General features: G+C 40.8%; 1 protein-coding gene across 1 annotated transcript; it reads left to right on the forward strand.

Moving 5' to 3' along the window:
• The first annotated feature begins 2,525 nt into the window (after nt 1-2,525).
• LOC127573586 (brain-specific homeobox/POU domain protein 3-like) lies at nt 2,526-4,400 on the forward strand. The gene is made up of 2 exons (XM_052021947.1): nt 2,526-2,645; nt 3,483-4,400. The coding sequence occupies exons 1-2, from the start codon at nt 2,526-2,528 to the stop codon at nt 4,398-4,400; spliced, it is 1,038 nt and encodes a 345-aa protein (XP_051877907.1).
• The last annotated feature ends 12,832 nt before the right edge of the window (nt 4,401-17,232 follow it).

Consider the following 17,232-nt stretch of genomic DNA (forward strand, 5'->3'; position numbering starts at 1 on the left):
AGTAATAAAATGTGGCCCCGATCTCAGATCCGACTAAACACTTTGTCACATTTGTACCACATTCCTGTTCATTATGAAGTCCAGTGTAGATTTCAATATAAATATGTGTGCCTAGTGTTTTCATTGACAAAAAAATTACATCTTGATATCATTGATGTTAAGATATTGGACAGGTTTTTCAAACACCTGGATAAGTAATCCAGCAACACGAGTTAAAATCCCATTATAGTAGCAGGAAATTTAAACCCAGTTGTTTGAATTAATTTGGACTAATTTGGATTGATGTGTTATCAATAATAGTGACTATGAAATGATAGAACTGTTATAAAAAAAACCTGTCCAGTTCACTGATGACTTTTAAGAAAGAAAATTTACCACTCTGATCTATATGTGACTCAATGTTTCTGACAATTAAACACTCTCCAAATGGTCTAACAAACTATACCATTTCCAAGAAAGAATCACCATCTTCCCAAAGGTAATTAAGTATGGGCAATTGATGCTGTCTTTGAATATACCATACAAAATATAACATTGGAAAATTGGGTAGATTTCAATTTTCTCACATTATACACTTTAAACAAGGAAACGATTAATCAACATTTTAATGTGATAATTTGCATTTTGGTGGGAACTAGTTAACTGCTCTATAACATATTCGCTCTAAGTGCTTGGAGATGAAATAATTATTGATCAGGTATTTATAAATAGACAAAGAGTTACTTTGCAAAGCTTTAGCGGTTCTGTGGAAAAGAGCCTTCTGAGGAAAAAAAAACATACTGCTACTGTTAAAAAGGGAAACAGTTTGCATTTACATAGCACCTTATCAGATAGCAAATCCCAAAATGCCTCACGGAACTGTTCAGGGAGGCTAAAATTTTAAAGTACAATCCCTGTTATTTAAAGTTTTAAAGTACAATCCCAGTCAATAAAAGGAATAAGGAGGATGTTAATCTACTGTTGTTGCGTTGATTGGGGAATATTTGCCAGGATACCAGGATTCCTTATCGTTTTTTATTCTTTCACATGGGTGGACATTACTGGTAAGAGCGGCATTTGCTGCCCGTCTCCAGCTCCCTGTTAAACGTCAGTCTCATTGCTGTGGATTTGATGTACAGAGAGGACAGACAGGGTAAGGCGAGTAGATTACCTTCCCCAAACGACATCAAGTGGGTACTTACAACAATCCAGCTGTTTCACTCTCACCATTACTAGTACTAACTTTTTTATTTCATATTTATTTAATGGACTAAATTTAAATACTCCCGCTGCTATCGTGAGGTTTGAACCCTTGACGGAGCTCTTAACTACCACTTGAATGCCCAAAGCAAATTGATGGAGATGTATATCGAATCGAAAACATGGAACTTTTGACTAACCAGCAATTTTTCAATACTGCTCTCAACTATTAACCTTCCAAAACAATATTACCCAACTCCTTAACTTTCACAGATTGACTTGAAAATCTTCATCAAATTTCTCCACACTTTTGTACTACCCTGTCCTTTCACCTGGTCCAGTTTATATCTACTTGCATCCCTCAATTCTTTTGAATGTGGCCCGTGTGTACACTTCCTCCTTTAACTCCACGATTGGCGCGAAGGGTCTTTCGCCACAGCCTCGGCATTCCTTCTCCAACCATGACGAGGTCCCTTTTGAAAGCCCACCTTTTCCATTCGGTTTTTCGTTTCCATCCTTGTCTCTCCAATCATTCCCTTTAACTACAATTGGTGGCTTGCCTGTGGAAGTTTGTATCTCACAAATGCATGTGGTTGTTGAACTAAAAAAAATCCAGATTAGCGTTTTCACTCTCTCTCTCTCTCTCTCTCTCTCTTTCTCTCTGTGTCAGAGTCACAATGATTATTGTAATCCAATCCCCGTCCAATTTTTTTAAAAATCCGACCAATACTGTAAATAGCTCTATCAAATCGGCTAGGTCGCGAACAATGGCCTCTGGTCAGTTTTCAATTGAGGAGATGCTAAATTCTTCCGTATTCAAATGTCAAAACTCAGAAGAACGCTCTTTCCTCGTGTTAAGAGAATGATCAGAATTAAGGCATTTTAGCGCCAGGAAGTAAGGTTTAATTTAAGTGTATGCTTTAAAAGATCGCGGTTAATGGTAGTTCAGGAAAGTTTAATCACTTTGCCCCAAGTCTACAGCAGACATGAATGTGTACATAGAGTGCTTGGAATAGACAGTAAGTTTCCGCAAAAAAAAATCCCTATAAGAGTAAGCAGGATTTTGCTACTCCCTCTGTCAGAACTGACATTCGTCAATTTCATCCAGGAGCAAGAAATCTTTGGAAGACGGGACCCGAGCCAGCCTGAGCCAATGAAGAGACTGGATGGGCGGGTCCACCTGACCGCCCGCCGATCGGAGCTCCGCGTACCAATGATCGGGGCCGAGGGGCGGCCCGGGTGGCGTGTCCAGCAGCTGGCGCGGGTATAACTCAGCGACAAGCGGATGGAGTGTGATCGGGACAGCGCCAGTTCAGCGCTCACCTGCACATGACCCACTTGCAAACATGATGTCCATGAATAGCAAGCAGCCTTTCGGCATGCACCCCATCCTGCACGAGCCCAAATACACGACTCTGCACTCGAGCACTGAGGCCATCCGGAGAGCCTGTCTGCCCACCCCACCGGTAAGTGCGGCCAATCCTTCCAGCTCTGAGCGCTGTCCTCCTCGGGATAATTGGGCTATTAAAATAATTTAAGTACGCTAGTTTGGAAAGATTTTTTTTTAATTGATTACGTTTCCTACGTCGAACTCTGCCAATTTGCCGGAGCATTTGAAGTATTTGCTGTATCTTGTTATTTATAAGGAGGCGACTAGTGATGGGTTGGTGGTGTTGGTACAATGTCTTTTTAGCACTCTCGTGGGCAGGGCTGCCATTCTCGAAATTATGTTGAAAGCAACCCCTGAAGCAGAAGACGAGGTGTTCGAAATGCGTGATTAAAAAAGTTATTTGAATCAAGGTTATTTTGAATGATATCGGTGCGTGTCCGTGCATTCGATGCGCGGAGATGGGGTTTATGACCACATCATCTTTCATTACTTTCATCATTTTGCGAGTTGCATTAAAATTTCCTTGCCAGCCGCAGCGTTGGTTCTGAGTCTTAATGGATACTGCCACTTCCTCACGCCGGGATCAATTTTTTTCTTTTTATTATTTGTGTGTGTGTGTGTGTGTGTGTGTGTGTGTGTGTGTGTGTGTGTGTGTGTGTGTGTGTGTAATTGATTGAATGTTGCTACTGTCGCTGAATTAAAAAAGATCCGTCAACTGCAGAATGTCAAGAAGGCAGCGATAATTATGAACGCTAAGACTATTTCGCTGGAACGCCTGGGCTCAGAGAGAAGTGTCCGTTTCGCGGGCGAATTCCCAAAGACTCCAGCACCATGGTTAAGTTACCGTATTGTTCTCTCTGCAGACTGCAGCCCTGATAATAACGTGATCTCTTTTTTTTTATTTCCTTTGTAGTTGCAAAGCAATATTTTCGCCGGACTTGATGAAACCTTGCTGTCCCGAGCCGAAGCCCTGGCAGCCGTGGATATTGTATCGCAGAAAAACCATCCCTTCAAGCCAGATGTCACCTACCATACAATGAGCAGCGTGTCGTGCACTCCTACCTCCTCTTCTGTACACCTACCCCATCCGTCGGTCCTGACCTCCCATCCCCATCACCACCACCACCATCACCAGTCAGCCCAGGGCCTGGAAGGAGACCTCCTAGACCACCTGAACCCTGGTCTGTCCCTGAGTGGGATGACAGGACCCGAGGTGGGGTCCACGCCATCACATCCCCATGCACACATGCCTGGCATGAACCACATGTCACATCACCCTCATCACCATCAGCCTATGAACATTTCCCATTCCCACACCCTATCGGCCCACATCGGCCTGGGAGGCAATGAGGGAGAAGCAGATCCAAGGGAGCTCGAGTCCTTCGCGGAGAGATTCAAGCAGAGAAGGATCAAACTTGGAGTGACACAAGCCGATGTTGGGTCAGCCTTGGCCAACCTGAAGATCCCAGGTGTGGGTTGTTTAAGTCAAAGCACTATCTGTAGGTTTGAATCCTTGACTCTCTCACACAATAACATGATTGCGCTTAAGCCCATTCTGGAGGCCTGGCTGGATGAAGCCGAGAGGGCACAGAGAGAGAAAATGACGAAACCCGAGCTCTTTAACGGAGGGGACAGGAAGCGCAAACGTACCTCTATCGCTGCGCCGGAAAAACGATCCTTAGAAGCGTATTTCGCCGTCCAGCCTCGTCCTTCATCCGAGAAGATCGCAGCAATCGCAGAGAAATTGGACCTGAAAAAGAATGTGGTGAGAGTGTGGTTTTGCAATCAGAGACAGAAACAAAAACGAATGAAATTTTCCGCCACACATTAAGACAATCTGCACACTGCTCTATCCAACTGAGACGATGTGGACCAGGATCTAATAACATTTGATTTCTTGGTTAAGCTTTGCCCAACAAAAGGAAGCGATGGCAGGGACATCAAGCCGGGAGTATATCTCTGAAGAATGAGTTTGAATTGTGTATATTTTGTACGGGTTTGAGAGAAGCAAGCTTTATGTCTTGGTTTAGATGAGACTTCGTTAACTTATCTGGCAATCATATTGTAACAAAATAATCTCAACGAGACTTGAATTATGTTTAATCACATTCTTGTGAAAAATATCCTGTTTGCTTTTCTACTGTAAAAGGGTGTACAAAGTCTGTGAATGAATTGTGCGTTTAACCTTTATTCACGAAATTGGTGTAGTTCATTGATCCGGAGATGTACAACTGCAGCTGAAGTGGGCACGGTACTGGGCTAGGTTATGAAATATACCGCTGTCGATTTCATTCAGTTAAAAAAAAAGCAGAAAGAATCAGATCTGTAAGAACGGGTCACATTAATTCTATTGTACCTCCTGTATGGTCCACAAGTCTGTCTCTGCATGATTTATACATCATTTCAGTTTAGTGAATGTCGCTATCACCATATTAATAACAAAAATAAAAAATAATAATAAATAAGTTTTAAATGTTTTGCAATAACTGTTTACGAATGGTTTCCTACCTCATCCACCCCGGGGGTTTTCACGGCGTTCTCTCCCTCCCCTCCCCGAACCCTATTTATCTCAATCATAAATTTATTTATTTTCAATCTAAAGGGGAATCACAATGCATTGACAATCAAAATTACTTTAAGACAACGTGTCGTGGTACAATAGAATGGCTTGAAACGATTGGAAATTGTTAAATGTGGAAAGTTATAAATGAGAGGCCAGGTACAGTGAGTATGAGTGCAGTCACTGACTGTCAGACCTTTTCTAACGCCTTTTGCTGCTTATGTTTCATTTGTTGTGCGAAATCCATTCTCTAATCTTAGTTAGTCGGAGGACTATCGCGAGAACCCATTTCCCAGAGTGTGCATGTGAAAGCAAGAGTGGCCAGAGCCTCTAGCCGTTTCACCCAGGCCCTTCCCGCCTCCCTGTCCGGGTGGCTGAATGTGCACTTTGCGAGCAAGCTGATGGACTCGCCTGTTTGCACCGAAATCTCTCTGTCCACCCTTTCCCAATGTTTGGCCCCGATCTCAACTGTCGTTACTTAGTTTACTTTATTGATTGTATGTGTGATTTTTAACCAGATGTGACTCTTCGAAGTTTTCAATAAAACCACGCACGCTGCAAAACGAAAGAATGGCGTCCTGAATTATATGTTGTGTAAGATATATTTGCAGCATGGACTCATTGCAAACATGTCCGTTATTAGCATACAAAGTGCAATTAAATTAAACAGCATGTTCCATTAAACACTGTTATCATACCTTCCCCCTAATGTTCTCCCTTTTCAGAATAAAATAATGCAAGGAAGTGAAATCTATGTAAGGTTGTGTATCTACTCAATGTTTTGGGTGGTTTTAACTTCTGGTGTTGTTAGATTCGAATTCGCTCAGTGAATCTTTTTTTGCGGGGTGGTGAATTACAGGTGATCCCTCCAGAGAAACTACAGCGAGTCAATATATCATTAAATATGTCTGGGACAAATTCTCGCTCGATTCGATCGCCGTATTGTTAGCCGAAGGTGGATACTGACTGCAGGATTAAAATTTCAGGAAGAAATTGTCCCCGTTTCGGTTTTCTGTTAATGCACGGGTCTTTGCCTTCACGTGGGAAATAAAACTAGGACATCTAATTACTATTAATTTATGTCAAGGGAGATTAAAGTTATCATTTATCCAACAGCGTCTCGGCCTCAGAGAACTGGAGAAAATTGGAATGGGTTGGAAGTGAGAGAGGGTAGCGGGATGTGCACCTCATTTCCAGGTGTGGTCTAAAACCTTACTTTGGCCAGATATACCATTTCGCTAAAAATTCCGATCGTTGAAAATCTCCATGGCAATTGTCGCGCCGTTACACCCGTGGCGCCGCTCAATTTTCCTTCAGCAATGAGAATATTTTTTTTTAAATAGTTCCTGTACCAGTTTGGAGAACTTTTGAAATGACATCTGTGGAGTTATTGATTACTATTAAAACACCGTCAAATGATTGTTGTTTCTCTGTTCTTGGATCAGCTCTGATTCTTTATGTATCCTGATGAATTAAGGCCAGAATATCACCCAAAAAAAACAATGTAAAAATGAGTGATGTTTCGTTACGCCCTTGCCGATTAACTCGATTTTATAGAAAGCTAAGTTTTGCTACTTCATCAAATTTCGCGAAGTCTACAAGTGATATCCCTTTTACGAACAAATATGCGAGTCTTAATGGATACTGCCATTTCCTCGCGCCGAGATCAAATTGTAAAACTAACCATCAAACCAATGAAAAACGAAGCCGAGAGGAACCAGAGAAGCGGTGAATTTTCAGGTTCACGATTGGACGGACAGTCACTTCAGGTGTCAGGTGCGGCGAACAGACCAGAACTAATCTTCTAATTAAACTGATACCGGTTACATCTATATGTGTTTCTTTTTAGAGTATATTGATACCCATCAACCGGAAGTCAATATGATGCGATGGTTGTTAGCAAAAAAAGATTAAATTAAACAATAACGAACTTCACCCAACCAATCCACTTGCTATAGCTCTGAGTAATCGCAAGAAATGCTCTCACGTGGCATCATGGCACTTTAGGTGTCAAACTTTTCAATACACAATCACTTACCTTGAAGTGCGATGACTTAGGTGTGACGGTTCATAGTTTGAGAAAGAAAAAGAACCAGCTTAAATCTTCTACGTGAGAATTGGAATGAGAGGGAACGGGTGATGGTGGGTGGGAATCCCTCTCGATACCTTATATCATTTTTATAATGTCTTATATTTTTGGGCTAAAGGTACTTGTAAGGTTATGGATTTTTTGTTAGCATCTGCAGCGTGTCATCTTTACAAGCTGTATCGGGCCATATTCAATTTATCAACTAACACTTGTTGGCTAGTTGGTTTCATCTTGTAAAGCCTATCATAAATGAATAATGAATTCTGGCTGTTATGATACTATTGATTTTTGGTAAACGGAAAGATAATAACCCCTCGTGGATCATCGTATCAAGTAACTGTGGATGAACCCAAAGCTTTAGTTAAAGCGCCACTTTAAACTTCTTCGTGAATGGTTCAGTCGGTTTTATTTCTGTTTGTTGGGTCTGGCTGAATTTGTTTTGACAAGGACCGCTGATGCACCAAGCGCTGGCTGCACGTTTGAGTCACAACGATTTTCATTAATAATAATTAACACTTCCCGAATTATAGGATTGCCGATGTGAGAGTTTCAGATTTGTTTTAGTCCCCTATATTCCTAACTGACAATTAACAACCGCATAATTATTGTAGCAAACTGAAGACTCAAGCACATATTGATAGATATTATTAAATTTCTTGCAATCTTACGCAATGCTTTGGACATCATAAATCACCGCAGAGATTTAATTTTCCTTCTCCATCCCTCCTGATATTGGGGCTCCCAGGTGCTTCCGTAACCATTGGAAAAGAAATGTCTTAAGGTCAGATCAATTATTTTAGAATACTTTATCTCCGTTGATAAACTTTTTATCCTTTCATAGTCTTTTTTTATACTTTGGACTCGCACACGTGATGGTAACATGTTGGGCAGTAACTTCATCACCGTTTAAAGAAAGGCAGCCCAGACGGTAAAAACGTACTCTCGACCTGTCGCGTGTAAACCAATATAGTGTAAAACATTTAGTAGAACAGTCCAGGAATATATAAAGCGATGCCTACCATATAGCTCTCCAGGGATGTTTTTATATCTGAAATATGTTTTTAGATCTTTTTAATATTTCATTTGCCGGATTTTGTGCTCCGGCTTAAAGTGGCCCGGCCAAAAACACTTGACTTCATCCGGCAAAAATAAGTGGCAGATAGCTGATAATGGTAATGACTACACATCATTAATAGGGGTGCCTTTCACTTAATGAGCTTTTCCATATAAAATCTCTGTTAAGGTAGAACGAAAACATGCTTCAACTGAAAGGTCTGTTTCAGCTCACTACACCTTGGAGGGAATCGCAATTCAAATACATTCGAAAACAGAGTTAAACATCAACAAGGAGTAAAATCACTTTTAAGGTCATTTTAGATCACATGGTTGGCTATTCCAAATAGATCTATCAAACGATCTCTACGCCCGCACCCCCCCCCCCCCCACCCCCGCCCTCCTTTTATGCTACTCTTTGCAGGCTCAGCACTGTGCGAGGATTTAAACTCTCCGAAAGTGCTCACATTCGAAGTTCCCAATCTACCGCCGGGACTAAGTGCGGTGATAATTTCCATTATCATCCTTAATCCTTCTGTTTACTGCTTCTCCATCTTGAATTACTAACAAGGTGCCCAAGGAGCTGTGGCACGGCGCTGATCAGTAGCGCAACAATATTCGGAATTATTTTACCCCTGCCCACTTTTGTAAATCATTAATGGGAGTAAAATGTCGGAGATTAATAGATTGCATAGCGGAAAATGACAGGCGGCTAATTAGACTTATATGATTAAGATTATTTTTTGCTATTCATGAAGGAGATTGAAACAGGGAATCTCTGAGGGAATACAAATTCAGTCCTGTTCAGTTCCCAGTCATTGCACTCCTCGCTAATGTGTGTGCAGCTCCCCAGTGCTGGGAGTGCTGCTGTGACCGCCGATCCAGGGACATGTTTGCAAATATGACGGCAAGAAAGACACAGCTTAATGCTTTTGTCTGTCTTTAAATTATACATGTGGGCTCAGTTGTATAAAATCGCATCAAATTCCACCTTGTTCACACGCTTTCTGCCTAAACTGTCTTTTTGAAGGAACACGTTTTTATCATTCCCATATATCTACCCGACTGAGCATTCATACGTGGTTAATCCGCACCGAAATACAAAGTCTGAGAGAATCTGGTGGCCCACTTCAACCTTCAATCATTTCACATCGCCCACTGCCCGATGCCATGCATTTAAATACAACGGGTGCATGTGGGTGAAATTTAACATTTTGTAACGATTTAAATTATTCTAAATCTGGCTATCATGGTGCTATTAATATAAATACATAGCCTCAAAATAAACTAACTCGGCCAGTATGACTGCCTCATCTTAACATGTATGTATTCCATGGCCACCTGTATTGGTTTGTATTGAAAGCTCTTAAAAACAGATCATTTTCATTTAAAGAAACAAGCTAAAACCCTGGATTGCTTGCTCGTTTCTGCTGACTGTTTTTTTTCCATGAAGCGGAAAGCACATTTTCATAAATAGACCTTGGTGAAGTGATGACTATAAAAAATTAATGAAGTCTGAGTCCTGAGTGGAGCCTCGGGGCCATCGGAGAATAATTTAACCACTACATTATCATCGCTTTCTCCACAGCCCTGGACTGGTGCTTTGTGCCTCTGAATTAGGCACAAGAAGCGAAAAAAAAACCACACAGTCGTATTCTATTACCAGAAAAGATGTTTAAAAAAAGGGAAGGAAGAGAAAAAGGGTGAAAAGTTTCTGAGAAATAATCAACCCACTTGGCACACATATGCACACACAAAGCATCTCACCTCATTACTTTTAAAACTTTTAAATGTGCCCAATGCAATATTAATCAACTGCGTTAATATAAGTTAAGGCTGTATATGAAGCACAGCTCGCGCAGACAACCGGAGCGCAGACTTGCAATCTCCATACTTCCAGTTATTTCAAACAGCCGTTTTTCCAAGCCGATTTTGTGGCTTCATAACGAGGACTCAAGGTAGGAAGAGCCAATGTTTCATTCGAGTTCACACACGGCCCGTTGCTGCCGCGCTCATTTGATTTTATACTAAATACTACCCGCTGCTACAATCTGAGCATTGTCTTTACCCTGAAATAATTAGCAAAGGAATAATATAATTATGCTTCCTAATATCTCGTGTGGCTATAACAATGTAATTAGTCCTTTATTAAGAGATAATAGTTTAATTGGCAACAAAATGAAACAATTAAATTATCTGTGCGCAGGAGACTATTCAGGGTGGGGAACTTAATCTGTCATCTGAAAACCCGTTGTCTGCCCATGCACTGCCCCCTTTATCAAGATAGCAATGGGTCTGCCTGAAGGATAATAGCTACAATTCCTTGATGTACAAGTATTGGGCTACACTTCACTTCAAAATGCTAGTTAACTTGTTGCATTCTGGTGGAAAATGAGTAGTGACCGAAACCATCCCCATTGTGTTCAGAGCAAGCAAAGATTCCTTCCCGGAATTGTACTGCAAACTTCTCCAGTTAAATGCAATGCCTTCATATGGAAAGGAAAAGCCTTTGGTCTCCTCAATATCTGAAATCTGAAACCTGAAACAGAGGCAAATTGAAAGTTCACTTTGACGAGTGAAAGCTCAAACTGCTATGGTTAATGCGAAGCATTTGTCCGTTCGTTTCCTGTTTTTTTTCTGAAATGTCACAATTTGTGATACTGAACCTCTTTGATCTTCGTAGATCTGCATCATTGCTGCACTCTGTTGCCGAAGCATGACTGTGTTCTATTCCATATCCGAAGTGTTCCGGTTATAACGTCGTAAATGTAACGGAAAACGGTAAATGCAAGACAGCTGACCGTCCAATTAATTTGCTGATTATTTTTATCTTGGTTAATTCTCCGCTCCTAACTCAAGTGAATTCAAATCTCATCTAAATCATTTAAAAGTCAGCGATTTCAAAACTAGAAACTTTCCAGTCAGATCAGAAGTCAACGCTTCCCAATTTATCCCTGGTGTAGGAAGTATTCTTGTAACCCCATTCCTTGTTACATGCAACTTCTCAACGCGGAACATTATTGACATTGTAATGCAATTGAACTCTACTTATACAACGGATCCCCTCCCTTGAACCTAATGTATTATTTATTTCTGTATTTATTTTTAATCTGGGAGCCTTCGGCCGGTGATTTCTATACAACTGTAATCGCCGATGCAACGGTGCTTTCAGTTTTAACCAGTTTTCAAATTTGATTTTAATCGCTCATTTGTTCCACCATACGCATGGATGTGACAGGACCGCAGATGAAATGATTCATGACATGTGCACGTGACTAAACACCTTGCTGTTGCAGTTGGCAATTTAGAAGCACTGGGACATTTACAAAAAAACTTACAGGCTCATTCTTCCGTTTTGCATCGGAATTTGTAAATAAATCATTGAGACCCTCCTGTTTTTCAGAAGTAGGATTTGACCAATGATTATCAGTGATCACTTACACCAGAGTATCGTTACTTGGAATAACAAAATACCGGGAGTGAGTATGTCTATATTCTGGCATCTGGTCCATGTAATAATTTCAAGGTCATTCCTGGCTCTCTGCGAAGTTTAAGCAAAGGAGGTGTCCTTTTAATCTCCGTAACACAGTACCAACTATTGTTAAATGGAAATCAATTTTATATCTTATGATACATACATTTAAAATGCTAGATGTTGTAAAGTAGAATTCATGTTGTTTTCATGAGCAGTAGCACGTTTATCTTAGAGTATGTCATAGTAGTTAGCAAAAAGTAGAGCTATTGCCAATTAGCTTTCCTCTCCCTGTCCTCCCCACCCAGTTAAATTGCCAAATCGTTTTGCTCGCCGAGATCAATGTCATTAGCATAGAAAGTGACACTATTTCAGTGCATAAGTAATCAGTAATTGATAAAACCAGGTCTCACTCAAGGCATTCAGGGCACTGAAGAGTTCATTCGGCTGCTTGAATGTGCACTGTTAAGGAAGGGTCAAGGTGTCCCAATCCAATGCCTTAAACAGCCTATGAAGAGAGGGTTGACAGTTCATTGGACAGCTTATTGCTTAAAGGAGATGAGATGCCCTCCAATCCTGGCCCTTTGCGGTTCATTCTTAAAGGACTTCGAATCCAGAACCTTGGATAGCTCCTTCTTCATAAATGCCCTCGGATACTTGTGCTGATGGTTAATGTCCAATTCAATGCAATACTGGAAAAATAAAATTATTTTTCATTGTACAACTTATCAAAGGCTTGGCAAAGTTTTACACATGTTAAATAATGATCTTCACCCTTGTCTTCACTATTATAAACGCACATCAGTGTTTTAAAGTACAACTGCCTCAACCAGAACATATCTGAACAAACTTTTCCATATATTTTGTTATTAAAAATCAACGCAACCAATTAAATTGGATTTTTAGCAGGGTATCCGCTGTGATAGGATCCTTGCTATTTTGTAACTGATTTACGTTCAATTTGACCTGTTTTTAATACCGTGCATTTCTTACAGTTCACGCCCATTTAATGCTGATTTTTAATTTGCTTTCGCCAAGTGTTTGAGATGAGAAATTTTAACTGAAAAAGAGCTGTTCTGCTCCAGTGGCAATAGATATCGTGAGGAAATGTCAGACATTAAATGTCATAGCAGATCCCCCAAATCCAGAGTCATTTCAATATCTTATTTACTCATCAATCTCCGGTGGTGGAGCCAAAGTTGTTGACTTTCATGCGGTCTGAGACTTTGTTGATTTAACATAAAAATTTAATGGACGAGTTTCGGGTCCTCTGGCATACTCATTTCTTAAATAAATCCGCCATTTAGAAAGATAAATATTCGGCTGCTTGAAGATGACCTCCTCCCACCCGCAGACTATGGGACTCCTATCATTCCAGTCCTCACTAGGCGAGAGAGATGGTACAGTAGCTTCCAGTAGCTGAAGAAGCACTGATTTAACTGCACTTTTACATCACCAGCGCAGCTTTCCGGCGCTACAATTAAATCTCAATAAATCGATGCTTTAACACAGATCAAGTATGCGACCAAATCATGCTTCAGCTTTTTTACAGAACACACAAATGTACAAAGAGTTCAAAGAACACCAGGCTGGGATCATTCCACTCCCGAGGACACTAGATTAACACATGATAAAGATTGCACCATTCCTCGCCACTCAGCAATTAATTCACACGCTTTGAGCAGAAATCTGCAAAATGGCAATTGTTTAAACTAGTGATTAGTCTGATCTGAGCACCGCAGGATCGGACGGTACCCACTCCTATCTCACAGCTGTCCTGCTTTCCATTCTCGTGATGAAAAATAATTAAAAAGCAGCGAAAACGTTGATTCCATTATTAACCTTTTTTAACCTGTGCTGCTCAGTCAGCGAAGCCGAGTGAGAATTCTCATTTACACTTCCTGTATTTTTTTAATGTATTAGGTTTAATATTCATTGGAATGGATGATAGCGCCGAGAATGGCTACTTTTTATTTCCTGGTATCTGATGAAATCTGCACATTGGAAGCAGTGTTGGGGCAATATGATTAGGTAGTGTATTTCTAAATTCAACAGAACCCCAGATGACATGGTGATCTTTCACGTCTTTAGTTTCTGTGTCGCCAAGATTTACAGCCTAATCTACTGGCAGATTTAGGTTGTGGATCAATGTGCGTAAGGATTCATTATTATGCTATTACTGCCATATATTACTTTTTTATTCAAAGTCTACCACCCAGTAACACAATTAACTATTTAAGCAGAATGTTGGGTTGAAACACTAAGTATTACTTTATCTTCCACTTATGAAGACTTCGCCCAAAAAACACAAGTTGGGAATTCCCATGCCTTGTTGTGTCCACAGATAATAGTATGTTCATCCCTTCCACCCACTATCATAGCCATATCCTGTCCTCCACCCGTGACCCACCACCCCACCCCATCCCACCACCACCACTTCTCATCAGAACCAGGAAAAGTTAGCAAAGGTGTAGTTTTTAAGTTGCAGAGGAGAGGGGAGGAGAAAGCAAACAAGATGTCAATGATAAGGTGGAGACCAACACAAAACTAAATGACGCAAATAGTGTTGGTGCCAGGTGAGAATGGATGGAAAAGGCTTGTTAATTTGAAGTTAAACTTTTTGGAGAAGTACAGAGAGGGAGGTGGAGAACAGAGGAGAGAGAGAAATATATGCTGGGACTCTGAGATACAGTACACAGCAGATGCTGGGCAATCCAAACTAAAAAAAAAAGAATGCTGGAAATGCCCAGGAGTCCAGGCAGTACCTGTGAAGAGAGAAAAGCTGAGTTAATGTCACTGCTAACTCTTTTGGAGAGTTGGTAAAGGCATTCTGGGCTCAATGGCTTCACAACATGTGAACATGGTGTAACTTCTGACAGGCACCAGTCAGAAAGAAGCTGAAGAGAACATAGCATCAGCTGAATCCTGAGTCCCAAAGAAGGGTCCTGACCCAAAACGTCAACCACCTGCTTTTCTCCACGGATGCTGCCTGGCCTGCTGAGTTCCTCCAGCGTCATTATGTTTTTCATCATGGCATCAGCCAACTTCGATTAACATAGGTTCTAATTTTGTTTCTCTCCCACTCTGATATAACGTAGGCAACACACACCACCCGATTTTTGTTTTCGCATAATTTGCACATTATGGGTAAGCAGTGGAATTACTCGGGTCTGGGAATGTTTGGAATGACAATTTGGAGGACTGAATTCATGTATTGCTGCTTTCTTAAACATCGACATGCTTGAAAGTGAAGCCTCATCTTCAAGATTACCTGCAGAAAAATTCTGCAAAACTGATGACATGCTTTAAACAAATTGAGTGAGTAAACACACAGCCTTACTGTCTGAGTATCTGAAAAGTACAGCACTGGGGCTGGCGGGGAAACATGTAGATTCCCTCTGTCAGGATTGCATATTGCTGAAGTCCATTTCAGCTGAAACATTTCTGACTCAACTAGTTTCTGCATTCCTCAGCAAAACTTTTCCCCTCTATTTCCAGCTTCACCAAATTTTGCTCTCTGATGCCAAACATTCAGGGCAAAAGTGTCATAGGGATTAAACATTGATGTATTGTAATTGTGTTTTTAGAGACTGGGAATGCAATGTGCATTTCATCATCCCTTCTGATAGCATTACTGAACTCTTGTTCTGGTAAAGTTAGTATGTATCAATAATCATTTGGGTCCTACACTTCTCTATAACCTCTTAAACTATATTCCATGAAGTCATGAGTCATTGCAATGCCCACAGATTTTATTCGCTATTCAAGCAGTTTTGTAAAATAACAACATATGTGAAGGGCCTGCAAAATTCACTCCAGCATGCCAAGTCAACTATGGTTGATGTAGTGGCACAGCAGGTAATACTGCTGCCTCACAGCTCCAGCAGCCCAGGTTCAATCCTGGCCATCAGTGCTGTTTATGTGGAGTTTGCACATTCTCCCTGTGAATGTGCATTTCCCCCTAGTACTCCAGTTTCCTCCCACATTCCAAGGACATGCTAATTGATAGATTAATTGGATGGTGTACATTACCCCAAGTGGATGGTATGAGAAACAGGGTAGGATGTGTGAGAAAGAATGATTGGGATTGATGGGATTGTTCTGAGAGCCAGCATAGACTCAATTCAAGCAAAATAATCGATATTTTGAGATGTTCTGAAATCATAAAAGCTGCTTTATAAAGAAGTAAATTCTTTTGTTCCCTAACATGCTACTATTATCAGCTTTGCTAAATTATTGAAGTTAGGACTCAGTTCTACAAATCTAGATAAGATGAGGCAAAATAATGCTTGAAGCCTTACCTAAAGAAAGGCAAACTTTAAAACCCAGTGGCTGAGTTCCAGACAAGAAGGTCAAAATTGCAAAAGAAAGTAATATTAATATTTTAATATCAGCAGTGATTCATTAAAATCAGTAGGCATAATCAGTTCCGGGGTAAAGAAGCTTAAACCCCACATACAGCTTTTATGCTTTTCAGTTACATTCCAAACTTTGATATCATATGGTCCCTGTTGACAGCCAGCTTCTGTTTGTTCTCAGTCTTTAGGCTTCAGTGAGGACTGCGGTGGGGATTGAGCACTGATAGCCTGGAGTGTGGACCTGCTTTGCTTCCTTTCATACCTGAGCTCAAGGAGGTGCTTCCCAACTCTTTGGCCCAATCCAGTTTCAGGTACAGGTTTCACTGACCTGCTGTCCATATCCACCATGTTTTCTGGCTCTCTGATAGTCACTCACCATTGACACAGGCTTGCACACACTGATTCCTGTATGTCTCCACTACAACTAGAGAGACTAGCAGAGAGCAGCAGATCAGCAGGCAAAGGGAGAGACAGAGAGAGACAGAGAGAGACAGAGAGAGACAGAGAGAGACAGAGAGAGACAGGGAGAGACAGGGAGAGACAGGGAGAGACAAGGAGAGAGAGGGGGAGAGAGACTGACAGAGAAAGAGGGAGATAGTGTGTGAGGGATTGAGCAACTAATATTACAGAATTTCCAATTTTCACAGCAGTGCAATTTAGTAATGATTGTAATCATTTAAGTTGTACTTGAAAGTTACAATGGGCCTGGTTGTAGCTGTTTCATGTATGTAGCTGTTTCATGTAACAATATTCCCATCTTCTTTTTATCTACACAATATTTCTCTACATATGTGACATCAGTTTCCTGATGTAAATTTACACATTTGGCATCCAATGTTTTAACAGCAGAACACTTGGCCAGTAAAATGGACTTCTTAATTGCTGTATTGTCAGAGAGGTTTATTCTTGGTTGAGATGTTAAATTAAGCTTCGGCCTACCTTTTCTTCAATTGTCCAGGTAATCATAAAAGGTACCAAGACTTTAACTGAAGAAAAGCAAAGAGTTCCTAATCAATAGCCCTCACTCAGCAAACACCCGCAAAAATAGATAAATTGACAATTCAATTTACTTCTGTTGTGAGAGATTAGGCAATAATTAAGTGTGTTGCATTTGCCTATATCCATAACATA

This window comes from Pristis pectinata, chromosome 8 (genome assembly GCF_009764475.1).
Source record: "Pristis pectinata isolate sPriPec2 chromosome 8, sPriPec2.1.pri, whole genome shotgun sequence".
Taxonomy (NCBI): Eukaryota; Metazoa; Chordata; class Chondrichthyes; order Rhinopristiformes; family Pristidae; genus Pristis; species Pristis pectinata.